Genomic DNA, 26,478 nt, shown 5'->3' with positions numbered 1-26,478 from the left:
TGGATAGACCATGGAAAGGGTAATCATTGAGGGCTCAACAGCAACCACCAAAAATAGGTTTTTCCTATATCAAAACCTGTTTTTTTATTTCTTGTAGCATTTCCTTCCTCGGTTGGGCTCACGCTTTTATTTTTGTAGACATGATTGATTGTAAGAAAATTCTGGTGTTTCAAAAAATTATTTCTAATTTTTGGTGCATTTTTATAAATGCATGTTTAAATTTTTATTTAAATATTTATGGGGATAATTAAATGTACTGAATGCCATAACGGTTTCTAATATTCCTCTACTCTCAAAATCCTTGTGAGAACCCATATTGGAGAAGCCATTCATGTCTCATGCATGGCAAAGGAGATATTTTGAATCAAGGTGTCTCAAAGGTGTGTTAAAACTTATACTAGAAAGAAGCCATGTACATAAAACTGACTTATTGAAAGTAAAAAGTGATTTTTTTTTCTTATTAATCATTAATGAAAATTAGGAACTGTTTTATTTGATTATTATTATATGTTCTTGTTTTTAACATTCTATAAAGAATGTGATACAGCATTAGTAAGTCTTTATGCTTTGTATTAGCTCACTGGACACACTGGGCTGACTTTATTACTGTATATTTTAGGCTAACCAGTCAGAATTCTTGGAATAGGACTTGCTTTGTCAATGACTAAAGTAATGTATTACTATTCTGATTTGATTAAAACATTTCATGTTTTTGTTTATTTCAATGAATAAACTTGAAAAGCATTTATAAATTATAAAAGTATTTTATATATGAACAAAGTGTTTCACATGACCTCATTAAAACTTCAATAATATCCAAATAAAGTTGTACACTGCCAAAAGTTATTTGTCAATGCCCACTAGTGTATACGATTTATAGACTAAATGCACTATTACCTGAAGGCACCAGTGCTAGTCCTAATGCACAGAGTATCTTGTCCCAATGCACTACTTCCCAATTAAAGTGTGTTTTTCCTTGTGGGCCCAATGCACCAACTTTATTCACATAACACCTGCTCTTTGGGGAACTAGAATGTAGGTAACTATATTCTCTTTGTGGGATTATTTTCTTTGATATAGTGAATCATTTACACAAAGTCTGATAAAAGAATATGAAAAAAAACAAATACATGCTATGAGGGAGAATTTAAAAATTTAACTACCTTACTAATAGCTACCTCTTAATTCAAACTTCAAGCCTAAATGTTTCTGGAGGTGGTGGTTAACCTCTAAAAAAAATTATTGTGCTAACTACTTGTTTATCTTAGCAGTGCTTGTTTACCAGTAGCCTACAGTACTGTAATTAAGGATGAACTTTTGAAATTGAGCTGGTATGAAAGTGTGTTCTCAGTTATAAGTTTAAAAGTAAACCTATACAACAGAACTTTCTGCATACAATACCATGATCACAAGACTTAAGAATGAATTCAACCCTCACCCTTGTGTGGTATGTGAAGGAGAAGTACAACCCTGTCACGAAGCTATTTGCTCTTGTGTCTTCCCATGCAAAAGTAAACATAAAGTGGCTTACAGGATTACCTGCCTATTCCAACACCTCGATGTTCTTAAAGGCGAGAATTTTGGTCCTATTATAAGTCACAAGATATAACTTAATCCGGGACCAACCCTCCCCCTAAGGGGAATTTACTGACACCCCAAGCAAGGGTTTAGGTGCAGGCTTGCCTTCTACCTCATGTGCCAGTCAACCTCCCACGGCATGTGACTGCCCACCTGTGCTGGCTAACCTCCCATCCACCCAAATGATCAGCTCTTTCAACTCCCATCTTCGTGAGTAGCTCTGACATTGTTGGCTCACAGAGCAAAGAAGTTCTACTGCAACCAGCCAAAGAGCTCTTAAGACTTTGTGGGAATTTCTTTCTAGATAACATTTTGATTACTTGTCCAAAAGCTGCCTCCTCCATGAGTCCCTTCAGTCCATTGTCACCCATAAGAGTTCCAACACCTCCAACAAACTCATACGCATGTGCATGCCACCAAGTCTTGGAGCAAATTAAAGGAAAAAATTTTTTTGTGCAAAATGGAACGTGAGAAACTTGACTCTATACTATGGCGTCTAGCATCACCGATGAGTGCAGATTGTGAATTGGTGTGTGACATCTCTTCTCAGGTTTCGGGTGAGGCGAAACACGAATGTTGGGCTCCGGTCCATCGGCCAAACGAGAGGTTCTTTTCTTTTTTCTGCTTGTTTGTGTCTGCCAGCCACCAGACCCCTCATAATCACTCTCATCCACATCCACGATCGGGGGTTTTGGGGGAGAGAGATAGGGTCGGGAGCATTACATATGACGGGTGGGGATCATCACTGGAGATCCATCTTCCACCAGAGGTACTAGGGAAGGGGAGGAGGTTGGGAGTCCAACAGTCCCCTCAGAACGGTCTATAAGTGATGGGGCACTCAACCGAAGGAAGAGGCCAGTTGATTAACCTGGTTGGCAATCAACTTTGTGTCGCACCCTCACTTCTCCCTCATTCAAAGTAGTCTGGTGGCTTTCTGTGCATTTGTCTAGTGATTCCTGCATTCCTTTGATCACATCCCAGATCCAGGCGAGATTGTTATTTGTTTCCACAGTTTGAAGTCTGTCTTGGGATTCCTGTAGTCCTTTGATCACGTCCCAGATTCTTGAAAATTTATCATTTGTTTCCTCGATTTCTTTTGAGTTTTTCTGCAAGGAATTTTGCTGTTTGGAAGGCATTTTCTGCCGTGTGGTACACCACAGGTAGGTTTAGGTCAGCATGCCCCTTTTGAGGCAGATTGTAAGGGTCATTACGTAGATTTCCACCGAACAGGTCGTCCTTAGCCACTTAGTGATGTATGATATTTTCTTGTGAGAGGACAGGTTTTTCACCGATCGCTCCTTCATTTAAAAAAAAAAACCGCCATAATTTTCATACTGTGAAAATTAGCGCTGAAGCAGCAAGCCTGATGCTGAAGGATCTGCCAAAATTAAGGATGTTTTGCATAAAATCATTGTTGATGAAGGGTTGGTACTTGCCAGAGCAAATCTTTAATGTTGACAAAACATAAAGAAGCAACAATGATGCTCGGATTTAAGACATACAAAGATCAACTGACTCTTCTGCATAGTTGGAAGTGTGGCAGGTTATAAACTTAGGCCATTCATGATTTATCACTTCGAAAATCCGAGGGTACTAAAGAGAATTGATCAGCATACGCTCTATGTGTATTACTGTTATAATAAGAAAGCATGGAAGACTGCAATGCTCTTCTAAGACCGCTTTGTGCATTACTTTATTATGGAGATGAAAGATTATTGTAGGGATAACAACATCCCTTTCAAAATTCTGCTGATTCTAGACAATGCTCCCAGCCACCCTCAGCGCATCGGAGATATTAACGAGAATGTAAAAATTGTTTCTGCCACCAAACACAACTTATCTCATACAACCCTTGGATCAGGGCGTTGTGGTTACGTTCAAGACCTGTCATCCTCAGAACACATTTGCCTAGGCTTTTTAGGCTGTGGATAATGAGAAGAAAAATCTAAGAACTTTCTGGAAGGAGTGAAATTTACTAAACTCCATTATGAACATTAGAAAGGCATGGAAGGAGGTATAGAAATAATGTATGAATGGGATTTGGAAAAATCTGCTACAAGTGTATGTGAATTCACTTGAAGGTTTCGATAAAGGTGAAGAAGTTGCGGAAATTAATAGAAAAGATCTTGACACTTAGGAAAAGTTTAGATTTAGAAATTGATGAGGGAGATATCTAAGAACTTATACCTAGATGTGCAAGATGGAGAGCTAACAGCAGAGGATTTAATTGCACTTACAGAAGAGAGGAAAAGAACAGAGGAAGAAGATATTCAAGAGCCAGAGCAAAAGAATTGGCAGAGGCATTTGCCTCATCTGAACATGGACTGAAACTTTTAAGTAAAATGGATGGGAACATGGAACAGTTTGCTAAAGTTGTGAGAGCACATCAAGACGCTTTGCATGTTACTGAGTCATTTATGAAGAATGAAAAACACCATGCAACTGACGTTGGAGTGCTTCTTTAACCCTTAAGAGCCTGGGTGAAAAATCAGTATGCAACACCTTAGACTGGGCAAACTTTGAGGTCAGCCAATTTAAGAAAATGAACATAGTGTAAGAAAAATATTCAAAAAAATTATCCCTACCAACCACGAGAAGTTTAAATGAAAATTTACAGCCTCTTGTGGGTCCTCTTTTTACAAGACAGCCTTATAATTACAGCTCCCACTGTATCATAACAGATAAGAACTAAAATCAGTAACAGATTCTGAGTATATTTGGTTTAAACCCTTTAACGACGAAGAAGGGGTATAATAAAAATCGTCTCCCGTATGCCAATGGGGTCTCGGAGTGAGTGCCGAAGCAGAGAAAAATGACATGGTCCAAAATTGGCATTTTTCCTAACTATACAAAACCTGAGGTCTTTTACAATAGGGGAACGGTTATAGCGGCAGCTGGATAGGTCGTAAGCGTTTCGAACAAGGGGGGGGTTCGGTAGTTAACTGCTTGTCCGACAGGCGCGCGCGCGCGGAATGGTAGGTAAACAAATCACTTTTGCTTTTGGCCCAAGCAAAAACTGCAGAGTGAGGGGTGGCATGAGGTGGGGGCTATGTGTAAAAGGACCTCAGGTTTGTATAGTTAGGAAAAATGCAATTTGGACAAATTGTCATTTGTTCCGACACGGCATACAAACCTTCGGTCCTTTTACAATAGGAAGACTCACTTCTTTTGGTGGGTGGAATCTGAGTCTTTTGTGAACAGGACTGGTGTTCGCCCAACCTTGGAAGCCTCCCTGGTCGTAAGAGCGAGGGAGGGATCCAAGCCTCTGTCCGATTGATCGGGGTGTGCACCGCAGGATCAATGGTCAGACCTCTGGACCAAGTACTAAGAGAGAGGCAAGCGTATCTCTTCGTACCAGCAAACAAGAACAAGTTCCTATTTGCAAGAGGCAACAACGTTATGGTGGTTTGTCTTCTTGTTGGCATCCACTTCCCCCCCCTGTAGGAGGAAGTGGTGGATATTCGCTCCCATCCCTAGTGAAAAGGGATAGGATGGGGCTCTGTCGAGTAGCTCACCGGCATCTCGTCCTTATCCAGCAAGGTGATGACCGTATCCCTCTACCCACAGGTAGAGGGGTAGAAAAAGATAGGAAGAGAAGCCAGTCACTCTCTCATTCACTTATCTATTCTTACAGGTCACACCAGGACTCGATGCTGTTCAGCCTGCTAGGGTCTTCTGGGTTAGCTACACAACGTGTTGAGCAGCCACCACGGGTACTAAGGAAACGATCCAAGCGACCTGTGGGCAATATCCAAAAGGTAGAAGGATGGTGCCAGTGGTCTGGTTGTACCAGACCCCTGCCTTCAGCCTGCGCCACGGAGAAGTTCTTGTGTAACTCGAGGGAGTGTACTTCTAGGTCATCTTGGTGCTGACGAAGAGTCTTCAACACTCCGCCTGGGATGTCGAGTTTCTTCAGAAAGCGCGGTCGCGCTTTCACAGGACAAAGCAGCATCTCCTTCGCATCGAAGGCGGTGAAGTCCATTAGGGAGGGGACTGTGAAGGACTCTAACCGATCGTCAGGAACCGAAGGGTTCAGAGTCTTCGCTACGAAATCGGAACGTTCGAAATCGAGCGTCCACGAATCCCCATCCCCTGGATTGCTTGACTCGCAGGCAAAGTCATGCAATTACCTCAGAGGAAAAGAAGGGAATTGTCGAATGACCTATCCCTCTTCTCGACTTCGGTGATGTCCTGTACCCATACTGGTCTATCCGTCTGCAGCGAAGTTGTTGTTCTCGGTAGTGGATAGGACACCGACACTCAATGTTGGGTGTCGATGGTATGGGTACTGTGACAAGCCGTTAGGACGAAGAAAAGATTGTTATGGAACAACCGAACTAAGTCCACAGCGAAGTTCGTAACAGACTTGGGCGCTCTGACAGCTGCCTACTGACTGCGTTCGGTAGGAGGCAAGTTGTCCAAGCACCCGAGCAAGTCACGTGACCTTCGCCTTAACAGGGTTATGCCAAGAGACTAAACAAATAATTTGTTCGTCACCGATGCCAGAAGGCAAGGTGATGACTCTCTTAAGGCATGTGCCCAACAGGCGAAAGTCAATTGCCTTCTAGAGACCGCGGGTCCTTGATGGCAAGATATCTCATAGTATAGTTGATTCTCGGGTAAGGAGAAACAACACTATGTGACGTTGAAGACGAAGGTGTACAGAAAATGCAACCTACGTCTTCACAGCTGAACGAGAGAGGGAGTCTCAAGATTCTGAACCTGTGCTACAAAGACTGAGAACGCTAACCGCTATTGATTGCTGTCCGGTGAGGACCGTAGTTGCAATAAAAGCGGAGCGCTTCCAGTAATGAAGACAGGGAACTTACTGCCTGAAGAACCTGCTTATCATGGGCTGAACATTTGGAAGTAGAGCTGTCAGGTCGGAGAGTAGGCGATGTCTTCTGACATATCTGTTAATTCGGGCGGGCGAGCAATGAAATTGCCCACCTACGATACGAGATATTTTGAAGACAAACTCAGATGTCTGCAAAAATCATTTCGCATTATCGCAGTGCGATGCAGCGGTTGACTAGTACAGACTTCTGTTACCGTTGCGTGGTAAACAGAAAGATGACAGAGTCCAAGAGATATCTCTGTTGAAAATTCTCGCAATGTCGAAGGCGATGAAAATCGAGCGTCACAGCAGTAGATGGTCCTTCATTATTGCGAGAATCCCGTTAATCAGAGACCTAAGTCCATGATTGTTGGGCAGAGATACGGTTCGGTAGTCAATCCAACCAGGGAGAGAGAGACGTAACCGACCGTGCATCTCAGAGACCTAGCTGATACTGAGCCGCTATCAGGCAGTTCAATACGCAGTAGCTCTCGGTGACTCGTCATCCTGAGTTGCCAGGTAATCCATTATTCCACGAAGGAATGCGTTCGGCTAGAACCATCGAGCATAAAGAATACGCTCGAGCAATTATATTTAACCGAAACGGATTTCGAGGTAAATACAAAAGCTGATTTGGTGTTTGTCATGACAATACCAAGTATCTAAAATCGAAACTGATAACTGCTGGGAGGTTGCAGGCAACCCCGAGTTGCAGTTCGATTAAGATACAATTCGTCTCGGTCACAAACCGTAGAGTTAACTACGGTATGCGCCTACCCCACGGACAATTCAACTGTTAAAGAATCATGTCGCGAGGGTAATATACGTAGTATATTTGTAGGTTCTGTACCACGACCTCCATCCTAAATCTTTTCCCTCGAGGAATGAGAATAAGGATTGGAGATCGACCGCCTTCGTTCTCTTATTCAAGAGAGTGAAGGAGAAGTCTTTCCCAAAGGAAAGCTTCAATGGTGAACAGAATACCGAAGACGATAGTTCAAGCCAAACTGGAAGTTCCCGTCCGTTCTTCTCTATCCAGGTTAAGCGCCCTACTGTGAGATACTCTTCTTTCAGCAGCGGTCTTCTTCCAAATGCTAGAAATTACAGGAATTCGAGCATAAGCGAGGTTCCCGATTATCGTGTAACAATTATCGGGGATTCTCGCTCACTTTGGACCGTGGTCTCGACCTGAGGTTTGGAGATACGTAAAAACTCGAACACTCTGAGGTGCGCTAGAAATTCCGTAGAATTCTAAGCACTCTGCGAAACCCCCCACCGAATTCGTCCAGACGATATCGGCTGGTGGTCCTCTCGATTCCCGTAGAAATCGAGAAAGGGTGGGGCAGGATCCCTCCTCAATGACCGGGGCTTACGTCAGGTAGGACCCGAAGGTCCCCCCGGTAGCGCAGCCCCTAACGTGGGATCTTACAGAGAAATCTCTGTAGGATCCCTCCCCTTTCCCTCGTAGCCGTAAGCAGAGAGGGAATGGGGGAGGAATTGGATACTGGCTCGCCTTCCAGCGGATCTAGCAGTTGGAGAGAAAAGGAGACAGCCATCGCCTTACGGCGATGGCCTCTCAGAGCCTGGGAAAACGTATCGTCAGGAGAAAACGTTTTCCCGAGGAGGGTTACGAACTCATACTGTAGGTAAGTGTCTGCCGCCACTGTGAACGTCGTCTGGGTGGGGCTGATCGACACCTGACAGTAGAGAGCCGATACCGCCTCCGACTCATTCCAGTCCTCGTCGAGGTCGAAACCTCAGGAGGACCGAAGGGGTATTTAAATACGGTGTCCGAAGACACGTATAAACGCTCTGTCGCAGTAGAGGAGGTGAAGTAGCTTGTTCGACCGTCCAGAACTGAGAGAGCTTCTTGTCGGAGACGAGAGACTACCTGGTTCAACACAGTCGGCAAGCTCCGATCGCGGCCGAACCCACCGTCGATTTGGGTTCCCTCTCGGGCCCCAAAACGACTCGAGCCGAGACGTGGCTCTGCTGGTGGGAGCGGCGATCCTTCCCCGAGGTCATTGTGCTGACGAATCAGCGCCGTAACCTCGGCAAAGTTCCTCTGGGTCTCGGAAGTCACAGCATCTTGCAGAGTGGGACCGTTAAGCCCTTCGAACGAGAGCATATTCCGAGAACCTTCCTCCTAAGAAGGGGGAACAGCGACAGCCCTCTCGGTCTTCCCCATCCACTTGCGCATACGCCCTGGCCGGTCCAAGAACCGTGCCTGGCACGTAGGGCGTTGTGTGGGATCATGAGGGGCGCACCCCTCACGATCACTCCTCAATACCTCGCTCCTCCCGGTGTAACCGAGGTGGTTGAAGGTACGGGAGAGGCAGACCTGACGCTCCCTCGTTGCTCGCTGGCAGAACCAGCAGGCTTGGAGGGCTGCAGGGCGATCGTCAACCCAGCGGTGGCGATCGAGCTGCAGGCCTGGTCGAAACCGTCTCGCTGTGGAGAACGGCTGGACTGAGCACAGCGGCCCCGATCTCGAGTGTCAGAAGAGCTGGTGCTGGTTGCCGTACCCGATCGCTCTCTGTGAGAGCGACGGTCAGGCGACCTGCAGGCTCCCACTGTCACAGTGAGACCGGTGCTTGTCCTCACGGCACGTCACGTCGCTGGTTCCAGCCGTGGCTGGCACCGAGCGAACGGGAGGACCTCTTCCCAGCCTCAGCCGTGGCCGGTTCGTGGGACCGTCACGTCCCCAGGGTAGCCAGCTGTTCGCCGCGAGAGCGAGAGCTGGTCTGGTGAGAGTCGCCGTGAGCGGCTGTCACCAGTCTTCCGCCCCGTGCCGTGAACCTGACGCTGAGCGGACTCAGAGGTCTGGTTCCTGGCTGCACGGTCGCTGGTAGGCGACCGTACACTCGGTACCTCCCGCGAACGAGAGGCCGAGACGGACCCTGATGCAGTGGCAGCACCACTGACACCAGGCGAGGAGAGTACCGGTGTTAGCCGGTACCCCTCTGGTCCCCGTAGTCTTCTCCCTGCGGAAGAAGAGACGGGCCCCGCTCCCGAAGGAGCAGGAGGACCAGCGGAAGGAACCCTCCCGTCCCACCGAGGTGAGACGGGTCCCGAGAAGCTCCCGAGGAAGCTTCTTAGGAGGGAGGAGGGGGGCGACCTTCTTCTTCCTCGGCTGTAAAGCCTTAGAAGTCGAAGGGGAAGAGGCGGCGGCCGACGACGATGAAGAAGATGAAGACGACGACCACGACACCTTCCTCCTCTTCTTCGTCAGCTTCCTCAGGACAGACGTTAAGATCTGCTATCCAGGGCGGAGCCGGGGCTGCTGTAGCCGAAGCCACAGGGCCCGGACGCACCTGTACAGACAGACCAAAGTCTGGGGTAGTACCACCACGAACAGGGACGACATCAGCAGGTTATGGGCATCTCAGGAACAGCAGGCACGGCCAGCACATCATCGGTAGGGACAGCCAGCGCAGCACGGCAGGAATAGCCAGTGCAGCAACGGCTTAGGGACAGCCAGCGCAGCAACGCATCCCAGAATCTGATCCCAGAATCGGCAGGTACGGCAGGCAGCACCGGAAACACAGGAAGTGGAGCAGCAGCCAGCAACATCCTGGTACCGGCGGCAGGTCCAGGGGCGAGTTCTAGGGCAGCGGAAGTGTGGTCGCTGCAGCAGCGCGGCACCACGAGCGGCGGCGGCACGACCCCCTCTCGGTTACGGCGAACGGCACTTCACAGCGGCTGTAGGCAAGACTGAAACCACGTGAGGCGAGTACACCAGGTGAGGAGGGACGTCGTCACCTGGTTGCGTGGTCACCACTCCATGGGTGACCGCAGTAGTAGGCCCAGACACAGAACCGCAGACCCCTGGACACCAGCACGCTCTGCAATTGGAAGGACGACCCACACCCCACCAAGGCCCACGCTCGTGGCAGCAGCACCTGCGGAAACAACAGCAGTAGCGACACCAATTGTGGGGAAATCCCCCCGTGCGGGGTGATGATCCCTCCGAACGAGTGGAAGACCCCCAACACAACCGCAACATCGGGCACCGAGCGCCCCCCCCGCGCTCGACGGATCGGGCGAGGAGAAGAACGCCGATAACCTCCCCCCCCCCCCCCAAGGGGAAGAGCCATCTGTGGGAAACGAGCGGGGGGGGTCTCGTTCCCACCCCCGCACAGTACCCATGTACGCAACAACAAAATAAGAGCCCAGAGCAATCGTGCCATCGGCACGAATACAAGGCATAAGGATCAATTCCCTGATGAGCGGAACTTGAACCAAATAATATTGATGCAATCAATAATAAGGAACAAAATGAAAATGCATCTTGCAAAACGATTCACTTCACAATGAATAAGGGCTCGGATCGAGCGCATTTGCGCCCTCGGTACCGAGCGCAAGGGTGAAAGGTTCCATTCCTTACCTTTATGGATCAAGGTTTCTGGAACCTTGATCCATAATGAATTGATGCAATCAACAAATATATGAAAAATGAAAAGACTACTGCGCTTGCGATTCACTTCATACAAATAAAAAGGGGAAGGATCAATTCCCGTGAATAGCGGAACATGATCCCAGTCAACAAAGCAATCTCAATAAAAAAAAAAAAAAAAAAAATGAAAACAAAAATGAAAAAGAACTGCACTTGCGATTTCACTTCATTCAAAATAAAAAGGGGGAAGGGGGATCAATCTCCGGGTAAGCTCGGAAACTGATCCAAAAAATGAGTATTGCTACAATAAAAAAATAATATATGAAAATGAAAAAGAATACTGTACTTGCGATTCCACTTTCATACTGAATAAGTTTCCGTGCCGAGCGCATTCGTTCGGCAACGGGCATACAGGTCAAAAAAATATATAAATGAAAAAGAGCACTTACTTACGATTTTCATCTACACATTTCCAACCCAATATACGCTCGGAGCGAGCGCTCCCGCCCTCGGCACGAGCATACACAATACGAGGATCATTCTGGGAAAATGAATTCCCGCAATTACGCCCTTCAGTCCCGGCACTCGGGTAATCGGAGGGCGTTGTGAAGCCAAGATCCTTTAATTCACAATGAATTCAATGAAATGATTGTACTTACAATTCAGTTTCACTAGATACATAGAAAAAGAAAAAACACAATCATGCGAAAGCAAACGACGATGAAGCGGGCAGAGAGCGATGATACACGTCCACACGCCAGCAGGCCGAAAGCAAAAGTGATTTGTTTACCTACCAGTCGCGCGCGCGCGCCTGTCGGACAAGCAGTTAACTACCGAACCCCTTGTTCGAAAGCTTACGACCTATCCAGCTGCCGCTAGTACCTTCCTATTGTAAAAGGACCGAAGGTTTGTATGCCGTGTCGGAACAAATTATTTTTTCAAAATATCACAGCGCGCACAGTTTTCAAGATTAAGAGTTCATTTTTGGCTCCTTTTTTTCATTGCCATAAGTTTAGTATGCAGCCATCAGAAATAAAAAAAAAATATCATTATCATATCTTAATAATGCGATATATGATAGCGCGAAAACAAAATTTCATATATTATTGTATTCAAATCGTGCTGTGAGCAAAACGGTTAAAGCTAACGAGTTAGTTTTTTTTTCGTATTATTGTACACTAAATTGTGATCATTTTGGTATATAACACATTGTAAAGCAATCAAAGCAACACAGAAAATATTATCACAAAATGATGCATGAATTCGTAACGTGCAGATGTAAAAAAAAATTTTTATTTTTAAATTCACCATAAATCTAAATATTGTTCTAGAGATTTTCAATTTGTTTCAAAATGAAGATAAATGATTGAATATTAATATACTGTAAGAGTTTTAGCTTACAATTGCAATTTTTTACCATTTCTGACGAGTTAAAGTTGACCGAATGTCGAATTTTCTTATATATTTTTTTATATACAAATATTTCGAAAATGAGAAAAGCTACAACCTTCAATTATTTTTAGTTGCATTCTACATGAAATTGTGCACATTTTCATATATAAAACTTTATTTAACGGCTAATTTAAAATGGTGCAAACATTACGACAATCGGACGAAAAAATTTCTGATTTTTTTTCGGAAGAGTTACCGCGCGGACGTAAGGAAAAATTTTTTTTTCATAAATTCACCATTAATCGAAATATTGTGTTAGAGACTTCCAATTTGTTGCAAAATGAAAGTAAATGATTGAATATTACTAGAATATAGGAGTTTTAGCTTACAATTGCGTTTTTCGACCATTTCGGTAGAGTCAAAGTTGACCAAAGGTTGAAATTGTGGCACTTATCGTTATTTATATGAAATATTTCAAAACTGATAAAAGCTACAACCATGGGTTGTTTTTAGTTGTATTGTGCATGAAATTGCACACATTTTCATATATAATGCTCCATGTAACGGCTAATTTAAAAGGGTGCAAAAATTATGTCAAAGTGATGAAATAATATCTGAGATGTGTCACTGATACTTTTTAGTGCGATAATAAAGAAATTCGCCCTTGCGAGCATGCGTAACGATTGTAAGCAAAACAACGCCTTGATCCGTGAGCTCCCAGCATCCCCCAAGGCGTGTGATTCAAAAGTTTTCACTTGGTAGGCCTATAAGTATTTTTCCGCGAATTTTTAAAAAAACTTTTTTTATCGATGTACTAGACGTCCTATCAGCACCCGACAGACAATTTATGTTGACATTTAATACGTCCAATGGGCATTAAAGGGTTAAAAGAATTCAGTAAATTTACTGAAATTTGCCATACAGTAACTTTTTTTTAATTATACATGTTTTCCAAACATTTCTTTTCAAAATTGCAATTATAACTGACGTGGCGGAATCACAAGCTAAAAAAAAAGCGGGCAAATCCCCCCCACCTAAACTTAATCAATCCAGCTACCAAACTCACCCTCAGTCACACTTTCCTCTTCAAAAATACTGAATACACACAGGACAATTGACCTACCCACACAAAGAACAAAAAAACAAACACATGTACTCACCGAACTGCAGATACTCAGTGCTATGCTGTGCTGTCCACTGGTTGAGGTCTCTGAGACACCACCAACAACCAAGAACCACAACCCAACAACTAAGGACCACAAACACACAACCACCAATGATCACAACCCAACAAGCACAACACAAACAATAACCAAGGAACACACACCAACAACTCAACAACACAGCAAACAACCAAGGAACACACAACACACAACTCAACAAACAAGGAATACAACCACAACAAAAGACCACTGCACAAACAATCACTAACACAAAAAAAAACCCTCGACACACACACCCACTAAACAACACCAAGAAATCAACAACAGCTCACCAACAACACCAACTCACAACCAACACCAAGAAACCACAACAGCTCCACAACAACAACCCTCAACCATAACAACTCACATATAATCCAACAGGAACTCACAAGCACAACAAATCTAACAACAAGGCACAACAACTCCAAAGCAAACAACATCAACTTAACAACAACTAAACAACAAACAAAAAACGCACAACTTAGCTGACTATCAATGCCTTCAACAGACTACTGCCGACACTACTGACCATCGCAAGCTCTGCCTAAAGACTAAAGACTGACCAAAAAACTCACTCAAAACTCTCTCTCTAGGACGTTGTCAAATGGAACTCCCATAACTCCTCCATAACGTACCATCATAAAAGATAAGAACTAAAAACAACAGCTACCCCTTAGTATATTTATCAGCAAATTTATAAAAAGATGTCAAGTGAGACACAGAAGCAGTACATCCTCCCTTGAAGTGCAGGTCACAACTCAGCTTCTGAGCTGCCCAGTCTCCCATCTTAGCCAATCTAAAAGTTGCCATTAGTGAATTTATGGGCTATAGAAGTAATTACCAAATTGATGGCGCATAATACTGTATTTATATTCACCAGGCGGTATTGCATCCACCACTCAAAACCTGTTATTGTTACTCATACAAGGGTATCTGTCCATTAAGGGTTAAGAAAAAGGCTCCAGTGCTATTGTCTTCTGCCCCCCTCCCCGACATTTGATCCTTGATCCTCTGCATCTTATAACAGCTGTTTCCTTGAAATACTATCTGACGAGGAGCGAGTTGATGATTCAGCAGCTTTATCATCCTCCTCCTCCTCTTCTTCTGATTTTTAGTTTTACATAGGCAGAAGCAGCCTGACACTGATCACTTATGCCTACAATGGACCGAATCTTGGTGAATACCCCTTACATTACAGTCTGATTCTTGTTCTTGTTATTCAATTTCTTTTTGTACAGAATTATCATAAGTTAACCTGCACTGAACCTTCAGAATTAGCTGATATTAATAATTAGTATACCATATATGTATAGAGTATACTTAAGGATAGGCTGCTGTATATGCATACAATATACCATAGTGTACACTAGGCTAACTGTTATTAGTGTTATTCAATTTCTCTTTGTACTAAATTATCAGAATTAGCTTATGTTAATAACTACTATACCTTATATTTATAGAGTATACTGTATAGTGTAAGGTAGGCTATCATATATGTATAGATGGTACTGATTACTCTAGTGCAGGCTAGGCTGTATTTGGGATATGATTTTTCCAAAAACGATGATTTTTTTGGAACCTAAATCCTTTCATAAGTAGGGCAGTAGTTTATGATGCATGTTTCAGGATCATAATGGAAGAAATATGGCTCCAAAATGGTGGAATAATGAAATTGTTTGTACACAATACACAAACCATTGGTTGCTTGCGTGAGGAATTGCTTAAGGCAAAGCCAGGAAATGGCCGCTAGACTTTGAAATAAGGTGGTTAGGCAATATACCTGTCTAATAGCTGAGAGTCCCATCCTAACTGGATGTCAACATTCCAATTTGCTTTTGGCCATTGTCTGGTGAAGACATGTTGCTATGCTCTCTGCCAGACCGTTCTTGAGGTTCTACTTAAACATTCCCAGTGGGATCTTTCTGTGTTTTTGGTGAATTGAATGTATGTTTGTTTATCTAATATATAATGTAGACCCACGAATCAGAGACGCCTTTTCCCAACATGTGTGTCTGGGAGTTGGCGGGAAAAAGTACAGAAACTTCCGCTCATTTGTTGACCTTGATTCTCACACCCTTTGCAGCCATTGGCAGGGGAATGAGTGTACTAGAACATCTGCTTGTACTGAATGCTGTTCCTGGTCGCCTGAGCTGTGGGTGAAGTTTGAAGGGAGGAAATGGTACCAGAGGAAGGCTACTAGGTTCGTCATAGGGTAACATGCCCCCTGACTAACGCCCTTGGTTGCTGAACCTTCATCCTTGTTTCTCTCCCCCCAGCAAACTTCCCCTTCTTACTGTTTCTCCTTCAGTGAAAACTCTCCTTCATCTTCTTTACCTGATTCGTCGGGTGAAGAAGGCCAGGGGACGGGCTGCCAGGACTACCCCTCTCTTGGGGCCTCCCTCTCACTCGAGGGGGAAAATATCTCCCTTGTAGCAAGGGGGGTGACTCCCCCCTCAAATTCAACTCTTGCTTCTACAGGTTTGGTGGACACTCAAACAAGAAATCTCCAGCAGGCATGGCTGTCACTTGGATTGAATGGCAGACCATTGATACAGGGGCTCATGTCACACTTTAAGAGTTCCCCTCCTCCCCATATCTCGCACAGCGACAACCGCTACCTCCGCAACTGTTGCAACACATGTTTACACGCGTGCCTCCATGGTGTTCGTCCATCACCTAACGAATGTGATTCCCGGTGGTGATGGGCACACATCCTCACTTGCTGGCACCTCAGTTGTCAGTGCTGCTGCCTCTTGGCTTTGTGGTGTTCTCTCCTCCTGTGCCTGAGCTCTTTGTGCCTCCATTACCAGTGACCCCTGACTTGACCACTCCGATGATTCCTCCTACTTCATTGGTCATGGAAACCTCACTCTCCTCGAATAAATGCTTCACCGAGTGGGAAGCACTCTCCTAGACTTGCGTTGCCATTCTCACTGTGTATTGATGACCGCTCATGACACAGCCTCCTGCTGGTTTGGTTAGCAGGAAGGTTGAGAGAGCCTGATCCTCCTCTCCTTTTCCCTTTACCTCCTGGGGTTTTACAGGGAGCAACAAATTGGCCAGGAGAAACTCTGGAGAGTCTTCTCCCCAGAGTTCAGCTGCAAGGGCATACACTCCTGGCTCAGTCTTAGGATCGCACCAGTTGTACAACCAAGTTGTTAGAACAGACTGAAGTGGTCTGTCGAAGTTTTCCCTCCTACCGGGAGAGTAGATCAGGAGAACCGCACCCTAGAAGGATTCAAGGGTCCTCTCCCCCAGGATGTGGACACCGCTGAAATACAGAGGACTTTTTCAGAGGACTGATCTTGTGGAAGGGACCATGGCCTCTTCTGTTGATTGCCCCTCACGTCTCAAATCCCTTTGGTGACCAAAAAAAGAACCCAAGGTTTTGATGGGGCTGCCATGACCCTCACTTGCCAAAGGAGTATTTAACCTGGTAAATAATCTTGTCACTAGGCAAGAGAATTTACTTAAGGCAAATCGTTCTGACAAGCTACTTCCCCCTCCTCTGCCTTCTCAGAAGCACTACTGTATGCCTTAGGAGAGGTCTCTGCTGACAAAGCAGGTTGACCCAGACTTAGTACGACTAGGTCCAGATCTCTTGTTGCAGCATCTTCCTTCAGAAAGAATTATCTTTTGCAGTAAGAGGCAGCAAGCCTTGAGGTCCCATTCACAAGAAATACATCTGTTGAGGTATCTCGATGACGGGTTAGTCCTGGTGAACTGCTGCAAGCAGTTGCTTTAACGGGACAGGAATCAACTCCTCAAGTTTAGCCACACCCTTGGGATTGTGGTAAATTTTTAGTAGTCCGATTTCATCCCCAAGCAGAGGATAGTGTACCTGGGCATGCTGATAAACATGGTAAAAGCAAGTGTTTCTGTCTCAGAGTCTTTTATCAGCAGGTTCAGGGAGGTAGCGCAGTATTTCTTGTTTCAACGGGAGCAACCAGCACAGCAACGGCAAGTCGTAGTTAGTCATCTGTCATCATGGGCGGCTTCACCTTTGTTCACTCTAGTAGAGAATGAATGAGTATTGGCCCCAATCTTAAGATCGTCATTCCTTTTTCATTCCCCAGTTGGAGGAAGTGATAGAGGATTTAGACTGGTGGTTGAATGCCAGGAATCTCGTAAAAGGAGTATCCTTGCATGCCCCCCCCTCCCGGATACATCGACCAAGGGATGGGTCGCACATCTGGAGGAGTTGCTGACTTCAGGGATGTGGAACTGACTTGACAGACACCTCCACATCAAAATCCTGTAACGCAAAGCAACCTTCCTGGCTCTCCAAGAGTTTCAGTATCGAGTTATGGGGCATTCCTTGTTGTTGTTGGTTGTTGTTGAGTGAGAACACCACGTCAGTGGCATGTGTCTACAAGCAGGGGTGTTTCATACCTAACCCCTTACAAGCAGGGGTGTTTCATATCTCCCCCCTTACAAGCAGGGGTGTTTCATATCTCCCCCGCTTCACCTGTTGACATTGCAGGTGCACGAGTGGGCGGTAGCTCACTTGGCGGAGCTGTCGGACAGATACATTCCAGGCAAAAGGAATGTATTGGCAGATGAGCTCAGACACCAGAATCAGGTGATAGGGACAGAGTGATCCCTTCATCCAGACATCACGGAGAGGTTGTTTGACCTGCACAACAGAAAACTTCAGGTCTTTTGTTCCGTCTTGCCAGGGAAAACCTTGACGTTTACTCATTCCCTCCATTTTGTTGGCTTCGCAAGGTGATTACCAGAGCATTGGTCACCGTCCCAACTCTAGCTCTGCTCTCCGAAGCACCGAGAGAGATTCCTTCCTGGCACAACCTTCTTTGTCAGCCACACGTAGAGTAGTATCATAAGGCAGTGCAGTCCTTGCTTCTTCACAGCTGGAGGTTATCCACCATCTCTTGCGTGCAAGAGGCTTTTTGCCCTGCACAGTAACATAGATGCCTGGATACCTCAAACAGTCCTCTGCAATAGTATACTAAGGAAAATCGGCCAGCTTCTGTAGTTGACGTCATAGATGGGTTCTCTCCTGTGGGAACTACTCTTTAGTAGGTCGCGGATTTCCTTGTCGTCCTTCGCCAAGAGAACCTTCTCTCTGTTTCAAGAGTGAAAGGCTATCGAGTTCCCCAAGGAATAGTACATAGGCTGAAAGGGGTAGATATCTCCTCCTCTCTGGAGATTTTGCTTTTGATGATAAGCTTCAGCTTTGAAAATTCTTGCCCACCTTAGGGATTGCATTTGACAGGGGCCAGACTCATGCACCGTACGAGCCCTTATGAGGGTCATCAGACATGGATCTGACCCTGAAGACTGTGTTCCTGTTTGCCCTGGCATCGATGAAGAAAGGAGGCGAACTTTATGGACTTCGATGTGAAACACTCGAGGGGATGGGGATCTGTTATGATCAATTTCATTCCAGACTTCCTGGCAAAGACTCAAAACCCGTAGGTCCTTGATGCCATGTTTGAGTCCTTTATGATCCCCTCCCTATAGGACTTCATTGATAATGATGCAGACGAAATGCTACTTTGTCTTATTAGAGTGGTGCAGCTTTTTCTGAAGAGGACTGGGCATTTCCAGCCTGAGTGTCACTGACTCTTCGTTAGCAGTACTGGCTTGTCCAATAAAGAAGTGTCCAAGAACATGTACTCTGCTGCTGGCATAGACGACACGGTACTTCCCATCCGAGAGCTGACGAGGTTAGGGGCATTGGTCCAACCCTCACATTCCAGAAGAATCTGTCAGTCCATCAGGTTCTGAAGGTTATTGTGTGGTCTCGACAGACCACCTTTACTTCCTTATACCTTCAGGACATTGCCCACAAGTCCTTGGAGACTTTAGCCTTGGGATAGGTGTTGCCTGCTCAAGAAGTTGTGTTGGGTACCCAGCTCCTCTATCAGGACAAGGTTGCCTTAGATGTACAGTTGTGGATGTGAGAATGAATGTGGGAGTGATTGTCCCGTCTTCTTCTCCGTCCCTTCATACCTCTTCCATTCCATCAGGCAGAGAGTGGATTAAGCCGTAACATGCTGGAACTGACACCAGTGCAGGGTAAGTTTTGCAATTGAGCAACCATTCTATATATCTTTTAGATTATAGATGCAACTGCCCTTTCTCTCGTAAGAGATGAGGGAGAGTTCCCTGACAATAATCAAACTGCTTATATTTACCATTCTGTCTTTGACTCTCAGATTCATCCCAGCTTGTTTGTCATATGGGGTTACGTTTCCTCCCTCATTCAAAAAAAGCCCAGAAGTCTGATGTTTGATCATGCAGTCCCTGTACTCTGATCAATTCATCAGAGGCATGACTCTCTTCTTCGCCCTTTCGACTAGGAAGAAACTCCAGGTGTGCAAACTCCAGTCAGTTCTACAGACTCATTCAGATTCCTCCCTCCAAGTATGAGTCTTCCTAGTGTAAAGGACCGAGAGTTTGTGTATCGTTTAGGAATAAATGACAATTTAAAAAAAATTAAATTGTATTTTCTCTAACTATACAAACCTAAGGCCCTTTACACATCAGGCCCACCTCATGTTACCCCTCAGTCTGATACCTGGGCTGAAAGCAATTTGAATGTTTACGTTCAGTTTGGCTGGACTTCTACCAACCAAATGGTAGTTTAACTACCTGGCTGCCTTGTTTAAATGTAAAGCAGCCGTTTTCCAGCTTCGGCATAAGTAATTTCTAATGTAAAAGACTGGTTGTTTGTATAGTTAGTAAAAATACAATTTACTTTAAAAAAATTGTATTTTTCCTAATGAAAATAGCCTTTTCTACCATAAAATGTAAATGTAACTCGTATAAAAAAACCCATTCTTCTTAAATAGTTATATAATACTCCCAACTCATGAAGGAAAGATGATGTTCATTTGATAGTCAAAATTAGAGTAAGTCTTGAATTTGTGGTAAAGGTAGAAAATGGTGATTGAATTGTCGACCAACTTTGGCCTGAATAAATTTGTTGATTCCAAACAGCATCCAGTGTTGCTTTTTTATATCTTTTGGGACAAATTCTGTCCAAATGACCATTGCATTGTGATATTTTTTGTTTTCTCAAAAGATGCTTATTTCAGAGTTGAGAAAAGCACTCACTATTGTAAAATATGAAATTGTTTTGAATTTCTCATTCTGGTTTTTATGAGTGGTGCTATTCAGAATATATTTTTCTGATTTTTTTTTTTTCATTTTATTTCAGAGTATTACAGTAGGAAAATTTAATCAGCTCCTTACAAGGATTGAGTATTGTACATAGAACGTCCTGAAAATGGAAGCTGAAAAATCGTCATCGTTGTTGTTAATCAAAGAGGAAAAGAATTTGGAGGAAGGCCTTATTGAAAACAAAGGTGAAGGCTCTTCATTTGCAGACCCCTTCTTAGAAGTCAAGGCAGAACCAGAATTTTTTGACCATGGTGAATTTGATGTGAACTGTTCATCCCAATCTGTTAAGTATGAGGAGGGCATCTCTTCAAGCTGTGATGATGAAAGCGTAAAGAAGATCTGTATTGCAGAAGAAAGTAGACATTTTGGCAAGAGAGATGCATTTTCAAAAAGAGAGAAATCCCACATGAGAACCCATAGAGAGAAACCACATACTTGTTCTATATGTCAAAAAAGTTGTTCTCATTCAAGCGATCTCAAAAAACACATGAGAACTCATACAGGAGAGAAACCACATGCTTGCTTTATATGTCAAAAAAGTTTTTCTCTCTCAACTAATCTCAAAAAACACATGAGAACTCATACAGGAGAGAAACCATATACTTGCTCAACATGTCTAAGAAGTTTTTCTCAATCAAGTGATCTCAAAACACACATGAGAACTCACACAGGAGAGAAACCACATGCTTGTTCTATATGTCAAAAAAGTTTTTCTCAAAGAAATGATCTCACAAAGCACATGAGAACTCACACAGGAGAGAAACCATGTATTTGCTCTCTATGTCAAAGAAGTTTTTCTTTTGAAAGTAGTCTCAGAAAACACATGAGAAGTCATATGGGAGAGAAACCATATAGTTGCTCTATATGTCAAAGACGTTTTGCTGCATCAAGTGGTCTTAAATATCACATGAGAATTCATATGGGAGAGAAACCATATACTTGCTCAACATGTCAAAGAAGTTTTTCTCAATCAAGTCATTTAAAAACTCACATGAGAGATCATACAGGAGAGAAACCTTATAGTTGCTCTACATGTCAAAGACGTTTTCCTTTTGAAAGTGGTCTCAAAAGTCACATGAGAACTCATACAGGAGAAAAACCATATAATTGTTCAATATGTCAAAGAAGTTTTTCTCAATTAGGTAATCTTAAAACTCACATGAGAACTCATACATGAGAACCTTTCACTTTGTATATCAAAGAGGTTTTTCTCATCAAAGTAATTTCAAAAGAATTCACACAAGGTAGAAACTGTATACTTGATCTCTGTCCAAGGTGTCTGGCCTCAAATCTTGCAACTCAGTTTTCAACCTGTGCCATTCATCCAGTGGACTTGAAATTTTGCTTGGTTACTCAATCCCCGTGACAATACAGTGGATCCCCAGTATTTGCTGATGTGTATTAGACCCCTGCCTATGTTGTCAGTTCAAACACAAGAAAATCCTTCTAAAAATGCTTGTACCTGATTATTTTAATATGTTTATTGCAAAAAGTGCATTTAGTCTTGAAATTGATGTGGAAATCCAGTATCTAGTAAATATTTCTCGGTCAAAAATATGTGAATAGGCGAATTTCCCACAAATAATGAGTTGATATAGTCCAAAGAAAAATCCACGAATTCAGGGGCTTGGTTGTTCAACCTCTACTGACCCTACAGTGACCTCTACCAGTATCTCAGGATTTGTATGAAAAAATAAGTTTTTGAAACACACCATGATTTTCTAACAATCAATCATGCCTACAACAATGAGGGCATGGGCCCCAAACATGGAAGGAAATGCTAAAAAATATATATATTTTTTGTTATTGTAGTCGCTGTCTCGTCTTCATGTACTGTCCTTTCCATGGTCTATCCAGAGCTCCATGGCAACCAGACTAATGTCAAAGAATTCTCTTAACTGGTTTTGTGGCTGGGTAGTGTGCCGTAATGATAACCATTATAACGTGATAGAGTAAAATGGACTCATTATCAGCGGGCACTTTCTATTATCATCGGTGAACAATAATACCCAGTCTACCTATGTCAAAACTGCAAGAAGAAGAAGTGGTCATTCGCATATGCATCGTCATATTGTTTACATACGACCAATATCTGACCAAGCCATCATTCCATTTTTGGTTGCTCAAGTAACCAGAGCTCAGAGAAGTCCGTTCTACAGTTATTGATTCAGCTAAGTGTATAATTTCAAGTTCCAGTTAAGAATTTTTAGTTTAGACTATGGAGCTATATTTCACCAGCACACGTGGGCACTTCTTGCATTTTGTAATCATTAGCTATTTGTAGGAGTGAAAATTGTTTTGGAGAATTTATTATTCTATTTAGAAATTTTATCTAAAGAAATGTTCCGCAATTATTATTAAATAAATATAGATAATCCTTTCAGACAGGGCCATTTCTAGCTATGTGGGGGCCCTAGATAGATAGGTACTTCATTTATCCACGAGGGGTTTGTCAAACTGTGATGAAGCAAATCCTAGCCCTTTAGTTGGTTTACTAAGATACAAGAAACTATTACACTTCACATTTATTTATTTCACATCTGTTTCAAAGTGCAAAGATAATAAAAAAAACAACACTTAAAATAATGCTTAATTAACATCACAGTTACACATAGCAGAGAAACATCTAATATTTCATATTCACAGTAACAATGTATTATCTTCAAAATGTCTGCTTCCTGGCTTTTTTACTCACAAACTCATGAATGTTGTCCTTATATGACACCTGCTTGCCAACCTCATGGTTGATGACTATTATAGCAAGACCAGTGAGTCGATCCTGTCCCATGGAAGACCTTAGATAGGTCTTGATAAGCTTCAGCTTTGAGAAGCTCCTCTCTGCTGAGGCCGCCATAGCCACAGGCAGAGTGCAGGCGATTCTCAGGGCAACCCACAGATTGGGATACAGTTCCTCCAAATTTTTTTGTGGATAAAGGTGAGGAGCTCAAGAGCAGTTATGTCATCTGACGGTAAGCTTGGCAAGTTTTTTACTTCCATTGCCAGTTCCTTTCCATCAATATTACTTTCATTTCCAGCGCTTAATGTCATACAGAGGTTGTCACACTGGTTGCTCAATGCCTAATCATCCAGTTTTTGGAAACTGAGCAGCACTCCAAATCTGTCTCGCACTTCACCCAGTGTTTCAAACCTATCAGTTAAGGATTCAATGGCTTTGTCAACAACAAAATTAAAGAATATTGCTTTTAGCCTCTTCATGACATCTGCAATGGGCTCATCTGGGGCTTCATAAGCAAAGTGCGTTTTTGTGCTTTTTAAACTTTTCTCTTTGACTACAACCTCTGCATTCATTTCCTCATACATGTCTGAGCTGAAGCAAAGCCAGTTCTTCTCTAGTTAGTCAGAGATGTTTTTGCTTTAGTGAGGAGGTCAACTGCCACATCAAGCCCCATTGTGGGAGACTGCAGGAGTGCTGACATGGTTCACATTGTGTAGAATGTCATACCATACGACTGTGCAAATGATAAATCGGTATGACCTCACCTCTTCTGCCAAAGTTTGGGCTTCAACCTTGGTCAGAGGGTCTGTCACTTCCCTGATCTTCAGCAAAGCTTCCCTTATATTAGAGGCCTGGTACCACACAGCCTCTATGCTGTTAATACGGCTCTCCCACCTTGTGTCACTCCAAGTCTTTAGTGGAACAGGGACACGTTCCCTTAGGATTGCAGAAATAGCTGATGGCATCTGTTGAAGCTGTTCTGCATCAGATACCACCAAATTTAGGGAATGTGCCCCACGTGGAACTTAAAGTGCACAAGGGTTCTTCTCAAGAAGTCTGGCTGGAACCCCTTTGTTCCTCCCTTTCATGTTGGCACCATTATCATATGATTGTCCTTTGCAGTCATCAAAGGGAATATTCAGCTTCATTAGTTTCTTCAAAATCAATGATGACAAATCAAGACCTGTTTTTTTAGAAGCTACGATAAATCCCATAAAATGTTCCTTGATTTCTGGTGCTTTCTCGATTTTAACAGTCCTTATGATAATTGACATCTGTTCTTGGTGGCTTACATCAGGAGTACAGTCCAAAATGATTGAATAATATTTGGACTGTTTAATCTCAGTCACTACTGTGTCCATTATTTTCCCACTGATTGTAGCAATAAGTTTATTTTGGATGATATTTCCAAGATAGCTGAAATGACTGAAATGTCCACTCTCAACACACTCAATGTGCTGCTACATGACAGGATCAAATTCAGCAAGCAAAGGGAAACTTCAACTTTTCATCGGGGGCCCCTAGGTGGCTTGGGGAATTTAAATTTTCCAAGCTACCCAGGGGGCCCCTGGTGGCTTGGGGTCCCTAGGCAATCGCCTAGTCCACTTATAGCTAGAAACGGCCCTGCTTTCAGTTTCAGATAACAATATCGGCAATAGGCTACAAGGCAATAGCCTACAGTCTACATCAATTCAGTGAGAATATGTTAACCCCCTAAAGACGAGGAGCCACTTTTCTGGCTTTCCAACTCCCGACGCTGAGCCACTTTAGTGGCCCGATTTGAACCGCGCGCCAATACTTTTAGAGACAGATTTCTTACACCAGTACCGTGCTCTATGATGCCATATCAATACTTGAGTGTCATTGGCTAAATGTTATTACATCACAATGACATCATTAGAATCCCGTTACTTAATTGGTTAAAAGGTTTATGACGTGGAAAAAAGCAAAAATTCCCGGCAAAACTTCAGTCTCGGCGTTGGTTTTGAGTGTTTCGTGACCGGCTTTCGATAACTACTATCTCTTATCGTTATTTTTGTAATTATTACAGGTTAATATGGGATAAAGACATGATAGAATGATAAAACAAGTTTTAAGTGATAACAGGAATTACCAGTAATGGAATAATTCGTATATCATATAAGTGAATTTGTAGCAAAAGCTAATAATTTTTCGAATGTACATTGAGATATCATGGTTGGCGTCTTGGTTTCGAGTGATAATCTTTATCATAATTCTTATTTTTCGTAATTATTACATGCTGATATTGAATAAAAACGTACACTCTACTTGGGAATACCAAAAATGTGATGTTGGGCTTTGTGCTGCATGCTTTGCTTCATATCATAAGAACTACTAAGAGTAAAGTACCGACTTATGGATGAACATATATTTTTCCTTTCTTTTGTTTAGTATACTGTACACATGTAGATATATAAATGAACATGTGCATGCACTCACATTCATATATATATATATATATATATATATATATATATATATATATATATATATATATATATATATATATATATATTATACACATATATAAATAATGTAAATTATATATAAATATATATATATATATATATATATATATATATATATATATATATATATATATATATATAATTAATACTTGTTTGTGCTGTGTTACTGAACAAGGCATATTTCACATACGTTCAGAGGTGTTTTGAGTTTAGTGCCAGTGTGTTGAGTAGTTATGAATTATACTCTAAAAATGTTCTGAAAATGTATATCCATCTGCTTTTGCTTTCCCCTGAATGACAAGTAAATTTGGAATATTATAGCATTGAGTTTACGTAAATTGATCAAGCAGTAATTTATGAAATTAGGATACAAAATTTGTCTTCACTAACCGCTGAGAATATTGACCAAATTTTGGATATTAAAGGAAATCTAGAAAAACATATAGAGAAGGGAATAATACAATTTAAAAGGTGTCCATTTCATATAGAAAGGTTCTGCCTTGAACTTGCAATTTATTTGAAGTGAAAATAGTAAGTAATAAAGAAGATATTAACAATAAACTACAATTAATTAATTGTGCAGAACCCGTGCGGATCAGCATATCAAGTTTTAGCTACGTACGTACACCCGCCATTCAAATTTACCGCGTCTTGCGGGGAAAGGGGGTTTAACTAGACTGTAGTAGATATTGTCT

At 43.0% G+C, this 26,478-nt stretch overlaps 1 protein-coding gene across 1 annotated transcript in view; it reads left to right on the top strand.

The window, feature by feature from the left end:
- Positions 1–24,985, top strand: part of LOC135216629 (zinc finger protein 271-like) — a 36,767-nt gene extending 11,782 nt beyond the window's left edge. Inside the window, exon 2 of the mRNA XM_064252012.1 lies at positions 20,652–24,985. Within this exon, the coding sequence (XP_064108082.1) occupies positions 20,652–21,734 (1,083 nt within the window). The 3' untranslated portion in view covers positions 21,735–24,985. The remainder of the gene's footprint in view (positions 1–20,651) is intronic.
- Positions 24,986–26,478: the final 1,493 nt, after the last annotated feature.

Source organism: Macrobrachium nipponense, chromosome 6 (genome assembly GCF_015104395.2).
Source record: "Macrobrachium nipponense isolate FS-2020 chromosome 6, ASM1510439v2, whole genome shotgun sequence".
Lineage (NCBI taxonomy): Eukaryota > Metazoa > Arthropoda > Malacostraca > Decapoda > Palaemonidae > Macrobrachium > Macrobrachium nipponense.
This window is presented reverse-complemented; position numbering and strand designations above follow the sequence as displayed.